This window comes from Alligator mississippiensis, chromosome 7, assembly GCF_030867095.1.
Source record: "Alligator mississippiensis isolate rAllMis1 chromosome 7, rAllMis1, whole genome shotgun sequence".
In the NCBI taxonomy this organism is placed as follows: Eukaryota; Metazoa; Chordata; order Crocodylia; family Alligatoridae; genus Alligator; species Alligator mississippiensis.
The window spans coordinates 62345105-62369908 of record NC_081830.1 but is presented as its reverse complement, the minus strand read 5'-3'; the positions used below and the strand labels follow the sequence as shown (position 1 = coordinate 62369908).

The 24804-nt window shown below is 40.8% G+C and overlaps 3 protein-coding genes across 7 annotated transcripts in view; 2 read left to right on the top strand and 1 right to left on the bottom strand.

Moving 5' to 3' along the window:
- MED12L (mediator complex subunit 12L) overlaps positions 1-24804 on the bottom strand; it is a 310161-nt gene that overhangs the window by 88536 nt on the left and 196821 nt on the right. The window lies entirely within an intron of this gene.
- P2RY12 (purinergic receptor P2Y12) lies at positions 4330-10718 on the top strand. The gene is made up of 2 exons (XM_014602846.3): positions 4330-4568; positions 9669-10718. The coding sequence occupies exon 2, from the start codon at positions 9693-9695 to the stop codon at positions 10701-10703; it is 1011 nt and encodes a 336-aa protein (XP_014458332.1). The 5' UTR covers positions 4330-4568; positions 9669-9692; the 3' UTR covers positions 10704-10718.
- Positions 14106-17290, top strand: P2RY13 (purinergic receptor P2Y13). The gene is made up of 2 exons (XM_014602847.3): positions 14106-14188; positions 15019-17290. Exon 2 carries the CDS (start codon positions 15030-15032, stop codon positions 16032-16034), a length of 1005 nt encoding a protein of 334 aa, XP_014458333.1. The 5' UTR covers positions 14106-14188; positions 15019-15029; the 3' UTR covers positions 16035-17290.

Below are 24804 nucleotides of genomic sequence, written 5' to 3'. Positions count from 1 at the left end.
CAGGATAGTGTTTTGTTTCAATGTTTTGTTTAGTTTCAACGCCCTGTTCCATTTCATTTTGCTGAAACTGTTTCGACATTTCACCCATAGGCTATAATGGGGAATAATGAAAATGCCAATAACTTTGTCATTTCTTATCCGATTCAAATGAAAATTGCAAGGATGGTAGCCCCTTCTGAGGGTATGAAACCTGCCAAATTTCAAGTAGATAGATCATGGGGTTTCTGGGAAACTGCACCTCAAGATGCTGACAAGCAAAACTTGTGTCACTTGCCGGCAGCAGCCTTCTGTCATCCTGCACGCAGATCTGGAGGTCCACACCCCCAGGAGGGCTGTGGGGATGTGCCAGACACGTCTCAGGGGTATGGGCCCTCGGATCTGCGCTTGGGATGACAGGAGGCTGGCACTGCTGCCCAGGACCACGACTGGGTGTGGCCCGTACCCAGCACTGGGAAGACTGGTGCTGCCGCTGGCCCCAGGCAGCAGCGGCAGCTTCCTGTCATCCTGTGTGCAGATGTGGGGGCCTGCATCCCCTGGAGAGCTTTGGGGCAGCGCTGGACTCCTTCCAGGGGTACGGGCCCCCAGATCTATGCTCAGAATGACAGAAGGCTGATCCTGCCAGGATTACAGGAGGACTCCGGCAGCACTGGGATGGTGGGTTGAGCTCAATGGGGCTGGAAGAGCCACTCAGAGTGCAGCCCTGTCTCTCCCCACTTGCCACCACTGGGCTGTGCTCCGATCATCTCCACCAGTCCCACAGAGCTGAGCCTGGCGGCGGGAAGTGGGGGAGAGCCAGTGGCTACGGCTGCATTTCAAGCACTCCACCACTGGCTCTCCCACTGCCTGCTGCCACCGGGCTGAGCTCTGTGGGACTGTCGGAGCCGCTGGGAGCGCAGCCGGTGGTGGGAGGCAGGGGAGAGCCAATGGCGGAGCCACTCAGAGTGCAGCACTGGCTAGTGGCTCTACCCCACCTCCTGCCACCAGGCTCAGCTCTGTGAGGCTGGGGGAGCCGCTCAGAGTGCAGCCCAGTGGCAGGGGACGGGGGATGGCTGATGGCCAGGGAAGCACTCCAAGTGGCTCCACCAGCTCCACAGAGCTCAGCCCAGCAGCAGAAGGCAGGGGAAAGCCAGGGCTTCACTCCACCACCTACTGCTGGGCTGAGCTCCGTGGGGCTGGCAGAGCCACTCGGAGTGCAGCCCTGGCCCTCCCCCACCCCCCGCCACCGGGCTGTTTCACGTGCCTTCATTTCTTTTCAAAGCTGTTCTGAAGCTTTTTGTTTCATTTTGATTTGGCCGTTTCAAGCTCAAAACGTGTTGAAACAGCTTCGAAATGAAACACTCAGCAAAGTTTTGCACAGCCCTACTAATTCTCTCCCATCTCCAGAGATTTTGTATCAGGTAAGGCTGATGCTGGAACCAATTAATGTAGAAGGTACATTACTTACTAGGATAGCATAGTATGTTTTCTAGACCAACTAGTGCCCAGTTCTCATAGCTATAAGTGAAAAGAGTATGGGGTAGAAATAAGATAAAAAATGAAAATTCATATCAGTTTCTTTTCCATCAAGCTTTCGTACTAAACTAAACTAACTTTTGTTATGCAGTGATGTCGTATTCTGATAAAAAAGATAGAGGAAAAAAAAATCTGAAAGCTATCTACAAGCCCATCATCATTAACTACTCAAAATTTGTAAAATCTGAGAAGCAGATTGGCCTTGTTTTAAAAAGTTATAGCAGCTCACAATTATATAGGGTTTTATAGGATAATCACAGGCCATTTTGAGGCCCTCTTGCTGGATCCTATCAAGCTGCCAAGTTAGGACCCACACCCAAGGCTCATGTGCTTTAGTCTGGGTAGGTTCTAACTTTTTCTTCTTTTGACCCACAGATTCTCCATCTCAGAATGGGGAATTGGACCCCAAGTCTACCAAGACCAGCACTGAACACCATTCCATAAAAGTCTCCTTATTAACTTAAGCATGCCTTTCCCCAAAGATCCAGACTTGTGGACACTCTGCTTTATAGCTCACCCCTTAAAGGACATTTGATCATTGAAGCTAATAAACAGAATTTGAAGAAGGATTTCTAAAGCAATCAGTCTTTATTTTACATAATGTTAGAAAAATATAGGGCCATATAAATATAGGTGGCAGAAGGGGAGGGCTAACAGGGCTTAGCTCCCCCAAACACAGGGCAGTGTAAGAGCTGCAAGGCAGCCTGGCCACAGGCTTCCAGCAGCTGCAGCAGGGGTGAGGGAGGGAGTGGGCAGGGGCAGATGCTGCACAGTCGGGGCGGGGTGCAAGATGGAGCCGTCAGTAGCTCATCTGCGGGATGTGGCTCCGCCGCTACGTGCACCCTGGGAAGGCACCGGGGGGCGCGGGGGGGGGGGGGTGTCCCCTGGATCTCCGCAGGGCAAACTGTGGCTGTGGGCTGGGGCAACTCTGGACTCTTCCCAGCAGGGGTGGGGGCTGGGCCAGGAAGCACTCAGGGAAGGCAGCAGCAGCGCTAGGAGGGAGATTACAGGGGGGCTGCAGCCACCCCAAAATTCACTGACCCCACCCCAAAAACCCTTTCCAGTGCTGCTGCCACCTGCCCCAAGCATGGCATGGCCCAACCCCATCCCCCCACTGTGAAGAATCTCCCCCACAGATCCAGGGGCACACGCCTCCCATGCCCTCCCGGGGTTCATGCAGCAGAGGAAGCTGCCACTCCCCCGCTTCCCCCCATACCAGGCACCCCCCGGACAAGCCATTGACGGCTCCATCCCATGCCAGTGCCACTCCCTTCCCCCACAGACTTATCTGCTGCGGGGAGGGGTGTGCACACACACATGAACGCAAACACTCAGCACCCCCAGATAATTTTCTCTCTCCCTGCCTATGCATATAAAGTAAAACAAGCCTGTGCTCATGACCTTGCTTCAGTATCCTCACAGCTCTTTAGCAACATTAGCATTCTGATAAGAATCTTTGGGGGCTGGACAGGGAAGACAGTGAAGGGAGCAGGCTCCTTCCCATTTTGCTTGCAGTTTATTTTTAACAGCTTTTAGTCCCCCTTTTTTGTAGCCTCCATTTTCTGCCCATCACATTCCCTATCCCTTTGGTCTGCCTCACAGCCCTGCTATTTGTTCACCACCTACCTAGAATCCAGAACTGAATAACTTGTGTTCCCTGGGAGATAAGTCCTTTTTCCCAGTCTACTTAAATTTAACATTGTTCTCTTACTAGTGCTCAGTGAGGTACAAAAAATAAAAATAAAATTAAAAAAAAAATCACCAGATTTTTCCCATGCATTTCACCTTAATATGGGAGTACACAGCTCAGGTGAAAACACAGACGAATCTTTATAAAAAACAACAACAACAACCACCAACACCAGTGCACAGAAAACAAAATTAATTTTGTACTTTGATCATTAATATAAAGAGGTCATGACATCAACTAGAATTCACAAGTTGTCCATAGAAGGTCCTACAGATGACAACTAGGCTACATGTAATTTAATTCACACAAACTTGTTTTTATTGATTTTAAAAATCTGTATTTACTATTCACATATTAGAGTAAAAAAACCAATGTAGTTCCCCCCCCCCTTTTATACAATACCAGTGTTTGCATTCTTGAATTTTTAGTTAAAATTTTTTTTTCAGTTAAATTGATTTGTGCAATAGTGTACAATTGTCAGCTAACTGACCTGTTACTGCAAGGTATTTTTTATTTTCATTGTTTGAATAATAAGTACAGATTTTTAAAATCAATAAAAATGTATACTCTATTTTGTATTATGTTTCTTTAAATTCCTTGCATAATCTTTCCTCTTACAAAAGGGCTTTATATAACGTTAACTTGTAGTAAATACATTAGAAATCTGAAAATAAAATACAAGAAGAATCAATAAATTGTAAGGTAATATATTAATAGTTGAAGCTAATAAATCACCAACTACTTTAACAAATCATGTATATATTCAAATCATGTACACATTATTTCTAAGCAAATAATAGGAAAAGCAAAGCCTGAACATCTTCACTAATAATACACACACACACACACACACACACACACACACACACATATCACATCACAAGACAAAGGTGCTTATCATGTCATTTGAACTTTTCTAAAGCTACACAAAATAACTGCTATGTAAATACTTTTATAATATACATGACCTGTAGTTTTATCAAACATTTCTGCAACTGGGCTAAAAGCAGGAAGATAATGCACCTAATCCTTTTTTAACCAATTCTCTTTTCCCCCTTTCACAGGAAATAGAAGCAGAAGCACTGAGGCTGTCACTCAGACCGTGAGACTGACTTTCTACGCAATTGAAGACAACAGTTCCAAGCCAGAGGCTGTCCTAAATACTAAGGCTGAAATGTGCAGCTTCCTCCCCATTCACTCTTACTCTTTTGATCTGAAGATTTTCTTATAAACTAATAAGCATCAGGCTTAGAAAAAGAAAAGAAAGAAAAAAAGGAAAAGAAACCACAAATGACTCATCGCTACCAATAATAACCTTCTATCACAGAGAAGACTTCACTTTTCAGCATTTGTCTACAGTGCAAAGGTAATTTTATTTTTGAAAATGCTCTTTCTGCTTCTTCATGGTTGTGCATAGCCATTTAATAATGATTTAGGTTGGCAGTAAAATGCTATTTTTACTAAAAAAAATGAAAGGAATTTATGAACCAGCTTACAATAATCTATGTGTAGACATAAAAATGAGCACCTACTCATAGAATGTATGTGAGAGAGGTGCATACCATCTTATAAAACCTTGAGTGTCTGACATGCCTCATTTTAAATGAAGACGTTAATACATCAATATTATCTCAACATAGCCATTTTAGAATAGTATTATTAAAGTGCCTAAAAACTGTTCTTCTTATAATTCAATTTGATGTTTCTCAATTCTCAAAAGATTTGGATTAAATATGATCAGATCCATGTTTTTTTTACATAGAAGAGCATCACATAAGAATTGCCATTTACTGGCTCAGACCATAGGTCCATCTTGTCCAGTATACTCTATCACCCAGTGGCAGAATAGATGCTGAAAGGGAGAGTGAACTAGGTATAACCAGGGGTTTTTTCCACTGTTTCTCTCTCACTTGCAGCCTCCAGCATTTAAGGTCAAAGAAGTTCTGATTCAGAGGCTGCATCCATAACTCCCATGATCAACAGCTACTGATGCCCCTTTTTTCTAAGAATCTGTCCAATCCCATTTTGAATCTGGCTAAACTGTCAGCTTCTACAACATCTGGTGGTAACAAGTTCCACTTTTCAGTAAGACACCATGTGAAAAAAATGCCTTTTGTTAGTTTTAAATTCATTACCTACTAGTTTTATTTTGTTTGAAATCTTGTATTGAGAGAGAGAGAGTAAATAATAAATCCCTATTTACTTTCTTTTCACCATTTAGTATTTTGTAAACCCTTATCAAGTCCCCTCAAGCATCTTTTTTTCTGAACTGAGCAGGCCAAACTTCTTTAGTCCCTCCTTGCATGAAAGCCCTTCCATACCATTAATCATGCTTACTGTCTTCTCTGTACCTGCTCTAGTTCCTCTACATCATTTTGAGGTGTGAGGATCAGAATTGGGTGGGCCCAGTATTCAAGGTGTGGGTACACCATGGATTTATACAGGGACATGATGATACTTTCAGTTTTGTTTGCCATTCCCTTCTTAATAATCCCTAATATTTTGTTTGCTTTTCTGATGGCTGCTGAGCACTGAGCTGATGTTTTTAGTGAACTTTCTACAGTGACTCCCAGTTCTCTTTCCTATGTGGTAACAGTTAATGTACAGCCCATCATAGTGTAGGCATAGTTTAGGTTATTGGGTTAGGTTTATGCTCATGTGCATCACTTTACATTTATCCACATTGAATTTCATGTGCCATTTAGTTTCCCATTCACTCAGTAGTACCAGATCCTCCTGTAGTTCCTCACAGTCTATTTAGTCTTTACCACTGAATAACTGCGTGTCAAAAATCACAAATCTGTATCAGTCACCTGGAAAACCCAGTGTGAATTACTAACTTTTATTAATAACTGAGTAAACGAGCTACTAAATTGAAACAAAACTTGAACAAAGTAGTTTTATTTTTATCCAGAACACGATCAATTCAGATATTTTTTGTAGCAAAGGGGATAAATCGTAATTTTGTACAAGTGGGTGCATATAACCAACATAATAAGTAGCAAAACTGCAAGTTATTTGTGAAGGAACACAGACCACAGATACTGTAGATTGGGACAACAATGTAATACGCATTCAGAGACCTCTTCTCCTGAAAATGAACAAGCCTTTATATACAATTATTTTAAAGGATTTGTTAGTAAATATTTTGACTTGTCAAGATCCGTTACTTTAAATAATTGCTTTCTATTAACATGCTGCCAGATTAATTCTAGCAGCATTTCCCATCCTGTTTCATATTTTTCCACCTTTGACACGGACAAAGAAAAGCAACATTAAACGTATTAGTAATAAACCACTTGACGCTTACTGTGTTTTCCAACCAACACAACAGCCTCATGGCGCTTTCATATTCTGGCTTTCAGGAAATGCTAAATCTTGAACCTCAATAGCTGAGACTCTATAACCAATTATCTGTGAACCTGAATAAGTGCAGTTTTCAGATCTAAAGCTTGAAACAGATGTCCATTCCTATATTATGATACCAATAGTCTATTTTCCCTGAAGGTAGATTTGCTGTGGGATCATCATGTGAAGAGGTGAGCCTGGTTACTTAAAAAGCTTTAGGTTTGAAAGCTTTAGGTATCCACAGCAACAGAGAACTGAGAATGCTTCTGTGTCTGCAGACTGCACATCCAAACTTCTATTTCAATTTGTGACAACCAGAAGGCAAAACACATTCCTTGGCATACAGGTGTCTTCATTCTTGCCCAAAATATGAGACAGAGTTTGATAACTGAGGTAGGACAGGTGCAGTATGTGTGGGGACAAACCTTCTTATAGTGCTGCCTCAATGAGCATTCAGTTCTCCCTCAGGGAATGGCTTGCTAGGGGATTTTGCACTGTAAGTGTCACATCCTCTGGGAACTAAAGTTTAACGGTCCACCACTTCAACAGGTGACTACAGGGACTCGCAATGAACACTAAACAAACTTCCTAACTGCAGGGACAACGTAGGTGCAAAACATTCACTACAATTTTCCTTCCTCCAAACAGAGGGGACTGTGCAGCAGCACAGAAGCTGGTGAGTTGACAAATGCCTTAGTGGTAGCCCAATTGGCCAGATGGAGTACTAAGGATGCAGATCAACTATAGAGATCACAACTTGAGTGTCCTCCCATTATCTTGCTACAGCTGATCAGAGAAGCCAATTCATGTATTTTTTTCCAGTTTCCAGCATCTGAGCTAGTGAAGGAACCACAACAGTATGCTTGGCTCAGACCCCATCCACTCTCTTCCCAAATCCTGAGCAGCAGTAGCAGCAGCAAAAGGAACGATCCGAAAGTTATTTCATTTCCTCATTCCACCCTCACTACATAAGTACAAATTCAAACAACTGTAAAACAGCTATGAGGACAGAGAGAGACAGAAGAAAACCTCAGAAGAAGTTTTAAAAAGGTGATGTCAACACATGGAGAGAAATGAGAGCCCAAAACAAAGAGAAAGGAGACAAAACTGATAACATGTAGGGAAACAAGCATAGGCAAAAAAAAAAAAAATCAAAACATCAATCCAAAAAATAAAACTGTAGCAAAAGATAAACCCAAAGCTCTATAAATGTTGTGGAACTTAAGGACTGTGGCAGAAGTATGGAGGAGGGGGGGAGTGGAGAAAAAAGAAAAGGTGGCAGAAATTTTTGTGAATGTACTGTTCTTTTAGCTATTTATCCAATCATCACTGTTAGACTACCCCCAAAAAGCAACTACTCCCATCCCTGCATTAATGTGGTTCTTTTCTCCCCTCCCCATTTGAAAAAAATGTGGTCAGAAGCCAAAATGAAATAAGAGTCCTGGCTCCTGGACCCATCTGTGATGTTGAAAGTTCAGTCATATCCAAAACTCCTGTTTCCCAATCTCTTTGGAGTGCATTGTCTGTGTCATCCACAAGGTGGCACAAACAATACAGAAAAGATGAGCTAACCTTTCTCCACAAAATACCCATTTTAGGAAACATGTCATACAAGTGGCATTCCCAAAAGGAATACACAGTGGGACAAATTCAGAAAGAGGAGTCTCACAGCATGAGATATACCTTCTTCTGTTGCCTTCTACCTGTACATCCCATCACTTAGACCAGGATGGGCAAAAAATGGCCCACAGGATGCATCTGGTCCACCAAGGGATTTTATATAGCCTGCAGCAGTTCTTCAGCCCTGCATGGCCCAGGGGTGCAGCTCAATCTGTGGCGTTTATGACCAGTCCCACCACCCCTATGACACAGCAGGACTGAGGCAGCTGGACTCTACTTCCCAGCAGCCCCAGTGGCAGTGGTTCTTTCTGACTACCACTGCCAGTGTCACTGCCGCTGCGGGACCTGGCCCTGCTGCCAGGGTACCCTGGCCCATCCACCCTGCAGCCACCGCTGGGGGCACCACACAGAGCAGGCAGGTGAGGTTCTCCATGGGGACCAGCCTGGGACCTATGTGGGCAGAGCACACTTGACTGGGATGGGGCTGCAGGCAGGCAGGGAGCAGCTTCCAGGAACAGAACAGGTGGGTGGGGCCAGGGTTGTGGGGCAGTTCACATCACTGGCCTGGGACCCAGGGCAAAGCCATGATCCAATCCCCACACATCACTGTGACAGGCACTGGTTGCACAGGCAGGGGCACGCTGGGAGCAAACTGCAGCCCTGCTAGTGGCCCCCCAGTGTCACTGCCCCATGAACCCATCCACCTCCAAGATGTGGCTCTCCACTTGACCATGGCTTCATCCCATCTGCTTGGCCAAGCATGCCATGCCCATAGGGGTCTTGAGCCAGTCTCCATTGAGACCCCAGGGCTGGGATCACTGGGTGAAGACAGCACAGGGCCAGGTCCTGGGGCAGAGGCGTAATCTGCTCCCAGCATGCCCCTGCTCAGAGAACTGGGGCAGAGTCACTTAGGGAGTTCTGGTGAGCTGTTGCGAGCTGGGCCAGGTCATGTCCCTCCTTCCCCCTGCCCACAACAGCTCACCAAAAGTCCCTAAGAAACTCTCCAACCCAAATAATTGCCTACCCCTGATTTAGACTTAGATCCATTTGATTCTGCACCAGCATCAGTTACTCACACCCTTAGCAGGTGCACTGAATCTAACTAATGCTAAACAACATGAAAACTATCTAATTTTGCAAACTATGTAAACACATACTGAAACCTGCACTGACTTCTACTACCCACTTTGAAGCTTTTACCACCATCCTTATCAGGTACCCATACTGGTTTTGTTATGCCAAAAGTGCTGCAATTCATTACAGACATGCCCTCAGAAGGTTTAAGGGAATCCAAATCTACCAAAATTAAAAGATCTTCTAGAGTTGGTGTAAATTAAGACTGACTAATATAAACCATTGTCACCCCTGAATTTGGCACTTTATCTGTAAGTCTGTCATCCATGTGAAATGATAAATATAATTAATTATGCTAACATAAATCCTAATAATATTCATAAAAGGAATATTAAAATAATCCTCATCTTTTCTGTTCTAACAGAGGGGGGAAGATATCAAACTACAAATGAAAGCTGTTTACAACTTGAGCTCCTCCAGAACTGATATCAACTGCACCAGCGACAACCAATTCAGTAAAGTTCTGTTCCCCGTGCTCTATACAGTTCTGTTTCTTGTGGGCATTGTCATGAATGGCCTGGCAATGTGGGTTTTTTTCCAAATCCCCAGTAAATCTAATTTCATCATCTTCCTTAAGAATACAGTAATTTCGGATATCTTCATGATCCTGACCTTTCCATTCAAAATTCTTAGCGATGCAAAACTGGCACCTTGGAGATTGAGGGGATTTGTCTGTCGGGTGTCCCAAGTCATATTTTACTTCACCATGTATATCAGCATTTTGTTTCTGGGTCTAATAACTATTGATCGCTACCAGAAAACTGTCACACCATTTAAAACATCAAACAACCTTCTTGCCACGAAGATTCTGTCTGTGGTCATTTGGATAGCAATGTTTGCTCTCTCCCTGCCTAACATGATTTTGACAAATAAGGAACAGACACGTGAAAAAGTGAAGAAATGCGCTCTCTTGAAATCTGATTTTGGGTTAACATGGCATGAAATTGTGAACTACATCTGCCAATTAATCTTCTGGGTTAATTTGATTATCATAGTGGTATGTTACATGCTCATAAGTAAAGAACTGTACAAATCATATAAGAGAACAAAATGCACAGGGAAAGTTTCTAGAAAGACAGTAAATTTGAAAGTTTTTATTATTATTGCAGTGTTCTTTATTTGTTTTGTTCCATTCCATTTTACCAGAATCCCCTACACCTTGAGTCAAACAAGAGATGTTTTTGAATGCTCTGCTCAAAACGCATTGTTTTATATGAAAGAGAGCACCCTCTGGTTAACATCTCTAAATGCCTGCTTAGATCCATTTATCTATTTTTTCCTTTGCAAATCTTTCAGAAAATCCTTGCTCAATATGTTACACAAACAGGTGCCTTCAGAGCTTGGAACAAAAATTAAAGAGCATACTGACGGAGATAGTTCTGAGGAGACTCCAGTGTAGAGCGGAGATACATAAAACATTGCTATTTAGTCTACTTATTCCTATACTAATCATTTCAATTCTGCTTCCAATAAAGTCAAAGGTTAAAATTTCACTTGCTTCCTTGGGAACTGAAAAAGCATTCTGTACTTAAATCAAACAAACTGGAACAGAGGAACTACTGATAATGGCCACAGTTCAGTAAAATGCTTAAAGTATTATTTAACTTTAAGCCTAAGTAGTCTCACTGAAATCAATGAGACAACTCACATCCTTGAATTAAAACATATGCATGTATTCTTTGCTAGATCATAGACTATACCCTTACTACAGTAATTATAAAGAAGATGCTAACTTTTTAGTCATGGAATGCTGGAGAATAATTTATTAATTGTGGATTTTTTGCAGAGAGAAGGTGAAATCCTAGCTGCAACACAATTAATCTTTAAACCTACAATCTGCAAAATGCTATTAAAGAAAAGAAGGGCTAACTATACATTTATTAACAGGAAGCTATTATTTTGCCTCCAAATGCCTAACAATTAAAAACAAGGAAAATTATGTATAAGCTATTTGCATTGAATTATAGCATATTAACAAAGTTTTGATTACTGTATTCACCTTTGGAATATTACTGACCATTTAAATAATTGTATTAAGTAAAAAACACTGCTGTTTCATAAGCAAATTTATCTTAACTTTATTTAACCCTGTAAATCCCTCACAATATGGTATGAAAGACCAGCAAAAGAACTATGGTCTTACAGAGAACAGTATATAAATACATATGATTTTTAAAAATAAAGCTAAAAACTCATTTTGCAAAAAATGCCTGGGACTCAGTTGGAGGCAGCACTGAACAGATTAAAATACCAAGTAGTAGTAAGGTCAGTTTTGTTTCCATTATTCCAGAGTTCTATTTTCTCTGTTTACTGAGATTTGCTACACATTTTTTATTTGGAAAAATAGAAATATCAGGAATGCAGCTTTGACAACAGTATAAATAAATTCCAAGAGCACAGGGCTTTAGGTAGATATAAAGTAACTGCTGCTACACTATACTGCTAGTGCAAATACTAACCAGACTCCCCCTCTGAACATTACCATGGACATTTCAGCTATTACTCTCTGTATCTGTTCACTCATATACTATTTTCGCAGAGAACTTACAATATTAGGCCTGTTTTATAGCTTATTCTCTTGTTTGGGGTAAAACATACATTTAACATAATTCAATAAAGATAGTTTTGTGTGTCATAATTAAAGCACCCTAGAAACTAAGAAAGTGTGACTGTGTTATATCATGGACAACATGAAACCAGTTACTGAACAGACTTTGTAACTAGCATAGTTACTCATGGAAGCATCTGTTGGTCTTGGCAGCTAGAAGTGCATTTCACTGAATCCTTGAAGAAAGTCTTTCACCAGCTTAATATAAATAAATTTCTTATAAAACAGCAACCATCATATATGTGGTGTTTGCTGGGGACACGCACCAATGCAGCCACCCTCATAGGGATATAAGTGAAATAGGCATATATGGATGTTCGTAGGCAGTTATACAGTCCTAAGGATCCCTCACTTCAAAGCTATCCTACACCTAAATTCTTGATCCCATCAGATTCCATACAGCAAAAGGTCTGTTAAATTGTAACTTTCTCCAAAACAGGTACAATCCATGCTTACAGCATTTACATCTGCTTAACTCAGCAGGAAACTTTCCCAACGACTAATGTGGTCAACACTATTTATGGGCAAAACAGGGTTAGGAAAAGGGAAATTCATCCACTGTATCAAATATTCACAGTGGTGAAAATAAAGGTTGTAATTGGGTCACTCATGGCACCCTACTGAGCAAGCAGTACCCTTATGAAAAGTAAGAGCAGCAGTCGGCATGCACGCATCACGAGGCTCTACTCAGCCTTGAACTTTGTCATGGGTGACGCAGAAGAGGAAGTCCAGGGGCACATGCATGCAGCATCAACAACATATCCAAATGAAAAAAAACAAACAATAATCCAAATGAAAGTATAGTTTCACAATTTGATTTAGGTTTGCTTAAGCCTTACATGTACATTTGGTAGTAAAGACTTCTCATGAGGAAAAGCTCCAATTTGAGTGATTCTCCAGAAGATTTTAACCCCTAACCTACCACTGAAATGTTAGAAGGGTGATTCTTGCTTCCGGTTCCCTGGTCTATTCTCAGCAATTACTCATTTCATACACATGTATGATGTGATTCGCAAATGTTGCACAACTCGGATTTTGCAACTGAGAAAATTTGTGGTTCTTTTTGCTTCCTTAACAGAGGACAAGAAACGGGATTTCCTGTGACTGAAGAAGCAATTGCAGGAACCCATAACAGCCCCGGACAATGTAATAAGCAGCAAAAATTTCACTTAAAAGTGTGCTATGTTGAAAGTGCCCCTTCCCTCCCCCTTTCCCCCTAGAAATTTACAACACTTACCAATTTGGAGTGAAGTCTGCTTACCATATTAGAAAACAGCTTACATTGCAAGAGATGTAAAGAGTATAAAATACAAAAGAAACTCAACCTAAAATGGCATAAGGCATCATAGCTGCAATGCACATAGAGAAAGGTCAGGTTTGGCTACTTTGCTGTTTCCACTAACAGTCAAACACATATATGTAACAAAAATTAGCTCTCATCAAGGCCAAGTGGAAGGACAAAGGCACGAAAAACAAGTGGGGATTTTAGGTAATGCACTCACTAATAAAAAGCCCACACATCTCCATTATAAACATGAGCAGATGCACAGATACACAAAGCTTATACACAGTAATCCTCTGAGACAGAGGAATGCATAAGAAAGCCCATAAAATCTTGCTGTGGCCTGACTTACACACACACAAACATATATACAGCGCCTACAAAACCATGATGGTCCACAGCTTTATGGCCCCTCTGCACCAGACCAAAACATAATTGCAGCTGTATATCTATAGAGCAGAACAATGGAAGCAGACCTTTTAGGAAGTAGGTGTATGTGATTAAGTCGTTATTATTTCCAGTACCACTATATTTCAAAGAAGATAACACAAACTGGCAGTAATTGGAGGTAAAGTCAATATCCAGATCTGAACTTTTCTACTTAGAAACATAATAACTGCCTATTGTATTATCCACCCTGTCAAGGATCTTCTTACTGACAGGAATTGGTAATAGTTGTCTTAGTTGTTGTCCGAGGTAAAAAATAGTTCTGCACAGGTTTTATCATGGAAACTTTGTCTTCTAAGATTAACAGAAGATCGGAAAAGCCTCTTGTACGCAAGTTTTAGACTTGTCTGTGATTACAGAATGAAAACAAATATGTACCTTAGCACACAGAATGGGTTAATAATTCAACACATCACAAAGCGGAAGGAAACCTAGGGAAAAAAAACAAAACAAAACAGTTCCCATCTGAAGATATATTACCCCATTCTTAATGAACTACTGAAGGCTTCAGTCGACACAAAAACTGCAATCATTTCCTTCAAAACAGGTGAATTTCTTTTCTTATAACCTTTATCCAGGTATTCATACCAAGCTGTTTGCATACATGTGATGCTCAAGTCAAGCAGACTTACTTAATATGTAAACTGTAACATGCAAATTATATGAATAATTCTTAGTTTATGTCCTTTATACAAAGAACTGTTTTAGAATTTTGCTGAGAAATGAAGTATGGCTTGTTTGCTAAGGTTCAAAACCCTAAAGTCTCATTATTATTAACTTCAAGGTTAATTCACAGCATAGATTCTCTCTCAAAAGATTGCTTATTTTATGTCATACCTCTGATAGTTCAGCGCATCAGGATTTTGTTTTGTAATGTTCTATGTGAAGACAAGACGTTCCCTTAAGTCATTCTGCTGTGCCCTATTACCTTTGTATAGTCTAACCTCATTGTAACAAGCCTGCCTGGGACCAGGATAAGTTTATTAAAACAGGCTGCCTGCTACAATTTGCTGCACCCTAATAATGTGGAAAAAATGGTTCCTAACATTGGGATTTTAAAAACAGAAGTTTGTAAACAACAGAGTTTGTTGTAATGAGGTTGTAATGTATAATAACAGAGCCCTCTATTAACATGCTTTATGGGGTTTAGATGCCATTTCTAACTTTTCATTAGGAAAAAATAACCCCCACTGAAACTTCTTATTTGATGTTTACATAGGGAACAGGGTTTGCATACAATATAATTAGAGCGTGTTTGCCCAAGAGAACTATTTAGTGCATGTTTCTCAAAAGATTTTAGAAAGCAGTATGTATAGGTAAACAGCATGTCATTTTGTGTATATCTTATCATGTATGTTTTATAATTTTATTCCCCAGTTTCTGTCAAAATGAATGGGAGTATTGTCAACTTCTCCAATGGAACATCATTGATCTGCCATAGAGACACCAGAATTGCACATGTGGTGTTCCCAGTCCTCTACACTGTTGTTTTCCTTATTGGACTGATACTGAACAGTTTGGCTGCTTGGGCTTTCTTCCAAATTCGAAGCACATCAACTTTCATAGTCTACCTCAAAAACACACTGATTTCTGATTCTATAATGACTTTAATGCTTCCTCTGAAAATTCTTACTGATTCAGGACTAGGACCATGGCAACTTAAAGCTTTTGTTTGTCGTGTTTCAGCTGTGATATTTTATGAAGCAATGTATGTCAGTATAGTACTACTTGGTCTTATCGCTTTTGACAGGTTTCTCAAAATTGCACGACCTTATGGGAAGCTTTGGGTGCAAAATGTCACATCTGCCAAAATTATTGCAGGGATTGTTTGGATTTCTTTCTTCAGTCTCTCTTTGCCAAACATGATTTTATCAAACAAAAAAGCCATGCCCCACTCTGTGAAGAAGTGTGCTTCTCTGAAGAATCACTTAGGACTGAAATGGCATGAAGCTGTCACTTATATTTGTCAGTTTGTTTTCTGGGCTGTATTAATTCTAATGTTTCTCTTTTATGCAGTTATTACCAAAAAGGTATACATGTCTTATAAAAAAACTCAAAAGAAAGATAGCAAAAGCAAACAAAGGACCAAAGGAAAAGTATTCATCATTGTCATAGTTTTTTTCGTATGTTTTGCTCCATATCATTTTTCTAGAGTACCATACACTCTAAGTCAAACCCACCAGAGAATGGACTGTAGTATACAGAATCAATTATTCATTGCCAAAGAAGGTACTCTTTGGCTAGCTAGTACAAATATTTGCATGGATCCCCTGATATATATATTCTTGTGCAGATCATTTCTAGAAAAAGCATTCTGTGTTAAGGTAAAAAAATTTAGAAGTACAATTCATGAAAATCCAACAGTTCCAATGGACACTAGAATATCAGTGTAGACTCTTGATATGGTAATTTGGAACTCTGTAAATAGAATGGGTGTGCAAAGCAGGCAGTATTCGATTTGGATTTGGCCCGATTTGGGGGGCACTGATTTGATTCACTGTTCTGATTTGATTCGGCCAAATCTGAAGATTCAATTCTGATTCAGCCACAGACACAGCTTTATACGTTTCTTCTATGGACCTCGAGGTACCAGGCACAGCTCATGAACACTGAGATAGTGGGGTGGATGGAGCATCCCACGGGAGAACAGGAACATTGGGGGGGGGGGCGGAGGAGAGGGAGGTTTACTATACACGCTTGGCAGCGGACCCAGAAGTGGACTGAAAGTACTTCCGGTCCATTTCTGGGTCCACTGCCAAGCATGCGGGGGACCCCCCACACCTCCCTGGCTCAGCAATTGGCCACGGGGGGACCCCGGGTACCCCCCCAGATCCAAGAGGCACCAGTCACCAAGCCAAGGGGCCGGTGCCCTCCATGGCAGACCCAGAAGTACTTCTGGTCCATTTCCAGGTTCGCCGTTGAGCTGAAGCAGGACCCTGCCACACTCCCATGGGATGCTCCATCCACCCCACCATCTCAGCATTCACGAGCTACACCTGGTACCTTGATGTACGTAGAAAAAACATATAAAGCTGTGTCTATGGCTGAATCATCGAATCTCTCCAAATCAATTTGGAGCCTTCTGATTCAATTTGGAGAGATTAATGGGTCTTCTGATTTGATTCGGATTCAGGGATTTGGCCACCAAATTGGGCCAAATCTCCTCCAAATCAAGTCAGCGACTGAAGCTTCGCACAGCCCTAGTGATTAGCACTAAAATGTTTTCAGAGAAGTTAAAGAAAAATGTATACAATGTTTTATTTCTGAAGATGAAACAAAATGTTTGATTTTTTTTTCCTTAAGCATGACTGTAAAATAGTATCATGGCATAACTTACACTTGCTGTATGATTTCCATGTCAAAAGATACCCTGCTTAATAAGTAAAAAGCCATTTTTCTAACTGTCAAGACTGAAGACTTAGAGTGAAGCCCAATAATTAAGCCAAGTCCTTTCTCTCTGATGCATCATCACCATTAAAAAAGCCAAATGTTCCCCTCTGATACTACTACAGCCACAAAGTCTTCATATTATGCTCTGAATGATATCTGTACAACCTCACTGTCATCAATAGAACTGCACACCTATAACCATTTAAAATTGAATGGGAAAGAACCATATTGATGATACATAAAAATGACACAAAATGCATCTCATGTCTTGCATTACTGTGTTTGTTCTTCAGGACTAACAAGAATAGACAGCAATGAAAGCATTTTAGTCACAAAAGCAAGCAGGCTGACCCAGGGAATGCATTCAGGATTTGGAGTTTATGAGTAAGATTATGGCCTAATCTGAATAACAAGTTGAAGAATGACTGTGAATGGATAATTATTCTACCTCTGGTATGTGAGAAACTAGGTACATCCAAAACAAACAGCCTATTTTTGCTGTCTGACAACAAACACCTGCTCAATTTTAAGGTTTTTTTCCGTTGCCTATACTAGTAATCTTTAAACTAGCGTCCTGTGTACCCTACAGTAGACCTGTGCGAAGCCAGTAGATCAGCTAGTATTCGCTTTGGATTCGGCCAATTTGAGGGACAGCAATTTAATGCAGTGATTCAAATCACTGTCCCGAATCGATTTGGATTAATCGGATTTAGAGATCTGGCCGTGGCCAAATTGGACAGGCCACATTCCCCACCTGCTGTCCCAGCCCTATCAATGGCTGGTGCTCTGCCTGGTCCCCGCTCCCCACTGTTTAAAAAAAAAAGTCCCAAACTCACCAGCTGCTGCCAGGTGGTGTGGGGGTGATCCCCGCTGCCCCGCACCACATGGCTGCTGCCCTGCAGTCAGAGTCCAGTTCCAGCTCCCTGCGGCAGTCAGTGGGGACTGCCTGAATTTCTGAAGCTCTCCGAATTGATTTGGAGACTTTTGAATTGATTCGGACCTTTTTACTGGTCTCCTGATTTGATTCAGATTCGAAGATTCAGCTGCCAAAGTGGGCTGAATCTCCTCCAAATCGAATCAGCACCTGAAGCTTCACACAGCCCTAACCTACAGTACCTCAAATCACATAATAGAGAAAGAATTTTTTTTTTTCACAACCTAAAAAAAAGTTATAAAGGGAAAGCTGTGTCCCCAGCCCCCATGTTCTACTATTCACTTCTCTTATTGTACCACCAAAAGAACCTCTTCTCCAAAACTTCTTTTTCTCCTTTCCAACATTAATGGAAAGGGAAAATATACTTGTGTTGGGGGAATCTCTTTGGAGATCCGGACTCCACAGGAGACCCAAGGCACAGGCATGTTCTTCTGCAGCCCTTGCAATGCTCCCAGTTGCTTTTTGTTAGGAAGCATGAACTAAGATCTGTTGAGCGCGCACTCACATTTTTCAACACAGACATTTGGGGAGGTCAGATTGAGTTGAAAGTGGCCACCCCATCAAAGTCGGGATGGATGGGCTAGCAGGGGCGGTTTGTGTGGGGCAAACAGGGTCCACAGGAAGGGTTGCTGGTTTTCAGGAGTGTTTTTTAGGATCAGGAAGACTCATGGAGGGCCTTAGGGGGATATTTTTAGGCCCCCAACCCTGCCTCCATCTCCATATGAAAACCCCCCACAGCAAGCCAACCCTCTTATTCCACTCACCCCTCACCACACTGGGACTTATTTTGCCAGCTTCTGGCTGTGGCGAATGCTGGTAAAACTGGCACTGGGAGCAGCTTGTGCAATGGGGGAGTTTGGCAGTCTCATGGGGGCTGGCTGGTTCACAGGGAGAACATTATCAGTCTGGGGGTAAGGAGAGGGATTAATGGGATAAAAATAGCCCAGTGCCAGGGAAGGCATAGTAAAGGCACACCTCCAGGGCTGGGGCTAGAATCTGGTCTTTCCCAGCCCTAGGGCTGCCCAGGGTACTATACAGAAGTTTAGGACACTTAGATTCGTCTAAAAATGGCCAACTTGATTTAAGTTAAGTGTACCTCTGAGGTAGAGTTAACTTGGATCAGTTCAGCCATTTTTAGACCAATCTAACTCTCCTGAACTTCTGTACAGCCCACACTTAGATGGACCTAACTAGGGATACAAGTGTAAGGTCTTCACCTGGGTGAATTAAGTTAGACCAGGTGGCCATTTTTAATGCCATCTAACCTGTCCCTAATGCCTGTATGCACCTATAGAGTGCTTGCATCACACCTCATTTGGAACTTCGTTACTTGGACTTACGAATATTAAACGGAAAGAAGACAAAAAGCCATACAGGATAAACTCTCTTCTTATTGCCCTGAGCTGCCTGCCATGTTCCACTGGCATGATTGTGGCTCCCAAATCTGCTACCTGTCTCAAATAGGAGGTGGTCAAGAGAAGTCTAAAGAGATGTCTCTCACCTCCTAATCTCCAAAGACTGCGGGCCATGTCCAGATGAGTGTGAACATGCAATATGTCTGTGGCACCATGCACCACACATGCAGGGTAGCAGCACAGGGAGTCAAAGAAAACCCACACCGAAAAAAATAGGGTGGCATACATGGTGGCAGCACACACCATCCAAAACTGGAGCCTTGCTGGCCAAAGCCATGCTCTGCCTGCTGGCCAGGCTTCCTGCTGCAGCTACAGCTGCAGCTCCACAAGGACCCAAGAACCCCAGTAAGGCTGCTGGGGCCAACACAGTTGCTGTCCCCAGCCTCCCTTACCCCACCCAGGGTAACCTGCCATGCACTAGAGTGTGCATGGCATGGGCATTCCCCAGGGAAAAGAAACAGCAGTGCAAAGTGTGTCACTGCTACTTGTCCCTGGAAAATCAAATGCCCGTGCTCATCTGGACGTGACCCTGACATTTTTTTTGATGGGCTATTGCTTTTAGTCAGCAAAAGCCTAACATTAAATTATTGATCCAAAGAGTTGAACAAAGTAAAACATATAAAGTAATAGCTTTATTAAAATATTAAGCATGCCCAAATTCTGTGTTTTTCTTCCTTCTTTCCTAATGGCTATATCCAAGCTATTACTGGATTCACTCTTACACCTCTAAGGAAAACTACAATAGGGAAGTGATCTGGCAAGGGAACAGAGGGAGGATCTTTTATCAACTCTGGTTCTGATATACTGACTAACTACTTATCTTCAGACATTTTTCCTGTACAAGTATCAGACAATGTAGTGTTGATTAGTTAGCTTCCATGTTTTACTTTTAAGGTGTTCTTAGAATTTTTTTTATTTCCAGTGAAAAATTATAAAAATACCTTGGTTGCTTGTTGTCCCCTTCTTTTGCAAAGGAGTTTTAAGATTGTCCAACATTTATGCTATATTGGTAGAATGGAATACTATTCAGTATCTTATCTATTACACCTTCTCCACTAAATGAGTTCAACTCCAAAAAATAAGCCTCCCTGAACTATAATGCTCCACCTGAACTACAGCTGAGACCTAAGAACCGATTCCTTAAGTTACTTATCAAATTCTCAAATTTCAACATTAACCAAAGTAATATCAGCTGGTTTTTTCAGTATGATTTACTACTGAGGGATTAAATCTTCATCCTGCGTTTATTTTTGTTACTTTGCGAAAAAAATAAAAGAACAGTTATGGCTTATTGCAGTAATCCTAGAAGTCAAAGTACTCTTTATACTTTATTAGCTATTTAAATTAAGGCAGCAGGAAGGAATTAGAAAACCGAATATTCTTTACACACTTTATTGCTACTGTGGCTAAAACTACATTAAAACAGAAATTATATGCAATGTATTGAAAGTTAGTAATGGTCTCAAAGCAAACAAAGTATCAAAATACATTCCCCATACTCCTAAACTTGGAGAAAGTTTAAATCTGGATTTATAGCTAACTTTACACTGAAGTGTTCCCCAGAAGCACTGCAATATTGAATGCAAGCCCTCTCCAGGACTCTCAGGAATTTCAAATATGTATCTAACTCCAAGTCTCAAATAGGACAGCAGCTCAAAATGATAAAACTCTACGCAAGTTTCTAGGAAAAGAAATGGAAAGGGAAGGAAACTTGATTTCCATCCCCCCCACCCATCTTATTTTTATGCTGCTTATAAGGAGGTACTGTTATTTAGCATTCTTCAGCTTCTACTGCAAAGTATAGGAAAGAAACCTGCACCTAATGATGGGTGGAACCACAAAATGAACTCAGGTGCTTTCATAATGAGGGATGTACCACAGGATTTATAGAAGTCTTTATTGGCTATTTCTCAGCAACTCAGATGTCAGGAAGTGAAAGGGAGGAAGATATATATATATATTTATGATACAGAAAGGATAATCTGACTGCAGAAGTAAGAGACAGCCACTTCCTTGCTCACTTCTAGAAACAAATATCTGTTAGGTTCTGAAATGTTTTTTCACCATCTTTTGTAGTTCTGGTTTCCATCTGGAGCTAGGAATGCATGCAGCTATCAAACACCAAAAACAAAACACACCACAGCACATTAGAAACATCTTAAGAAAGTGCCCTCTTAAGATTTCCAGCCCAATTTTATGATTCAGGAAGAGCTAATCTTTCCATTTAAAATTCACTCAATTATAATCAAGTATATCTTAGGATAAAAAGTCCAGTTCAAAAGTACTGCTTCCTTATTGGAGGTCACATGATTTTGTCTAAACCACCTTAGCATATTATTGTAAATCCAGGATGCTGTATTATATTTATTAAAATTAGATATGGGAAAACTACTTGGGACAACCTTTCCCCTAAACCTTGGGGTCAATTGCTTTCATTGGGAATCTTTTCCATTTTTTACTGCTTGCCTTTTTACTTTTTGCTCCTCTCTGAAGCCAAGCATAAATGTTTCAAGAGTATCATTTCTCTCAGAAGAGAGAATACATATGAGAAATATTTTATTTGACCACAGAAGCCACACCACAAAGGCTGCTATTCTGGGTTTTCCAGTCATCTTTTGCACATAGATAAACCCTAAGAAAACCCTTCAAATAAACCCTAAGCAAAATTAATGCTCTCTGTTTATTGCAAACCTTACTTTTTTTTTTCCCCAATTGTGATGTGATAGAGCAGGCTGGTGCATCGCTAGGGCTAAAGTTAACGAAATGCCTAGTTTTCTAGTTTGAGCAGTAGTAGAGGAGAGAGAAAACTTTCACAAGATTTTCATACCTTGAATGTTGTGATGGATACATCACCACTCAACAAAATCACTATTTCAACCACCTCCATGTTTCAAGAATCCAAGGGACATACTCCATCTGATAATCTGTTAACCTGGAGCTGAAGCAACTAAACGATTGGAGAACTTTGTAAATGCTGGTTCTGAGATTCATTCTTCCTTTGCCCCATTAACAACATCAAAACAAAGAAGAAGTAAATGAGTTCAGCAAAAAATCATCTTCAGCTAAAACAGACTAATACCCATTGGCAGAGCCTTGGAAGACATTAACAGAAAATAGATAGATTTCTAGTAAAGTATGGTGATCAGTTAATAGAACCTTCTCCAGTGTCATTGCTGTGTCACTGCTGACTTAACTGTGCACAGACTAGAAGAATAACTCATCAACTGGCACCATTTCCCTGGGTAGATACTGAGGAAGGTATGTCAATATGTTCCACTATAAACCTTGGGCGTTTCTAAAGGTAGAAAGCCTACAAAGCTCAAGTTTCAGAATAACATTAAGACATGTCATAGCTTCTCATGGCTTCTGTAGCTGAAGCAACTCAGAACTTAGAATTTTTGTTGAATGAAGTTTTTTGGATGCCTGAGGCATCATGCTTATATTGCAAACTTTGATCATTTCATAACTTTTCTATGTTAAAAATAAACAGAGACACTATAAATCTCACCAAGAGGTTAACTGGCACAAAAAATAGTTTAGCATGGTCAAACATGATGGTAAAAAGTTTTAGCATGAAGCAACAAAAAATAATTGTTATAATAAAGTTCCTCAGGCTCTTATGAAATCTAAGAACTGCTCTGTAATCACTAGAATGCATGAAAGCAAATTCAGCCTTTAAATAATCAGCGTAACAACAACATTACAGGTTTGTTTTCAGCTCCTCATTTCATCAAAGCTTTACATTTCTTTTACACCACCTTCATGACTAACCTCATAGCATTCCCCATTATATGCTTACTAGTCTTGACAAGCTGTGGCTTGAAAGCTGGGACACAGTATGCCTAGATTAAGAGCATGTAGGATCTTATTGTTAACCATTTTATGCTCTAATATTTTTTACTGATAAATCCAAATACATAGCATTTTTATAAAAAGTTATTAGGTCAGTTCCCTAAATTGATAAATAACTGTTATTTTAGTTTTTACCATGGCCTTCAATTGTATCTGGCCACTGTTAGAACATATCCATCTATTATACTTACATGGTAACAATTAATACTTTGACTCTTCTGGCAAGCATTAAAATTACATCAAAGTAATTTAGCTTAATTTATTTTGATTTCCCTTTACTTAGGTATCTTAAGCAGACATCCTACTTTGCCTTCCTGGAAAAAAAGTGATACTATTAGCCACCTGCTTAAAAGGCATCTGTACTAATCAATTTAGCTGCCTAAGTCCAAGAAAAATGCATAAACATTCAGGCAAAACTGTTGTGCCCAGGACTAGGTGGAGAGCACATGTAATAAAGCCTACCTGCCTCTGAATTTTTTCATGAATACTTTTGAGGAAGAGGAGCTCAAGAATACACACACACACACACACACACACCTGGCAAGAACTCACAAGGGCAAAGGCAACTTCCAGTGGTAGATTGGGCTTTGTGGTTATTGTGGACAGCTTCCAAAAAAACCAAAAAACAAAAAACCAGGATTTGATTTGATTTTTTTGGATTTCCTAGAAGGCTGAAGAAATGATTCCCTTCTTCCTCCATTGGCTTGAAATAAATTTTGATCTGTGTGCTAACTCTCTTTCAGATTCACTCGTGCAACTGCAGCCACCACCTCACTATTTAAAGAAATGCATATCCAAACCTTCCTGCCTGCAATGAAAAAAATGAAAGTATAATTCAGGTCTACAGCACTACTCTACTAGTAGCAAGAAGCACAAGATGAGCCAAGATTATGGTTATTTCAATTAAAATCTTTCACTGTACACAAAAAAATTATGTATAACATGGTTTCATTTAATATTATTTAGAAAAGAATATCTGATCAGAAGACAACATTCAAGATACCTAAATATAAATAAAGTCAAGGAAATGAGCAGGTAGTATAATGGTTTTGACCAATGGAAAACAGATTTACATCAGTCCAGCACAAGGTTTCAGAGCATTGTATTAAATTCCTACTTGTTTCCAACGATTAAATGCTATTAACTGAAACAAATGGTATTATATTGTGAATGTAATGTTTGAAACAGGCGGAATGAGGGAGCAGTCTGAAGAGTTGTGTTAATTGACTATAAACTCTTGGGCTAGGTACAGACAGTCAAAAAGCTGGAGGCTGAATCAATTCAATCTTTGCAGGTTAGTCTAAGTGGTACAGATTAAACTGAAACAAATGAACAGACATTTACCTTTGATACACAAAATGAAGCCACATGTCTGCAGTGGCTCAGGCCAGAAGTCGGGGGGGAGGGCAGTAGAGCACGGTTCTGTAGCTGTGTTCATTTCCTTTTCCTGCTGCCCCCAAGGTCTCTGGGATTTGCAATCCCGAATTACAGCAGCAGGACTCTTCAGAGTTGCTCATCACTTCCTGCTTCCTGGTGCCTCTGAGATTTGTAGTCCACAGTTGCAGCCAGCAG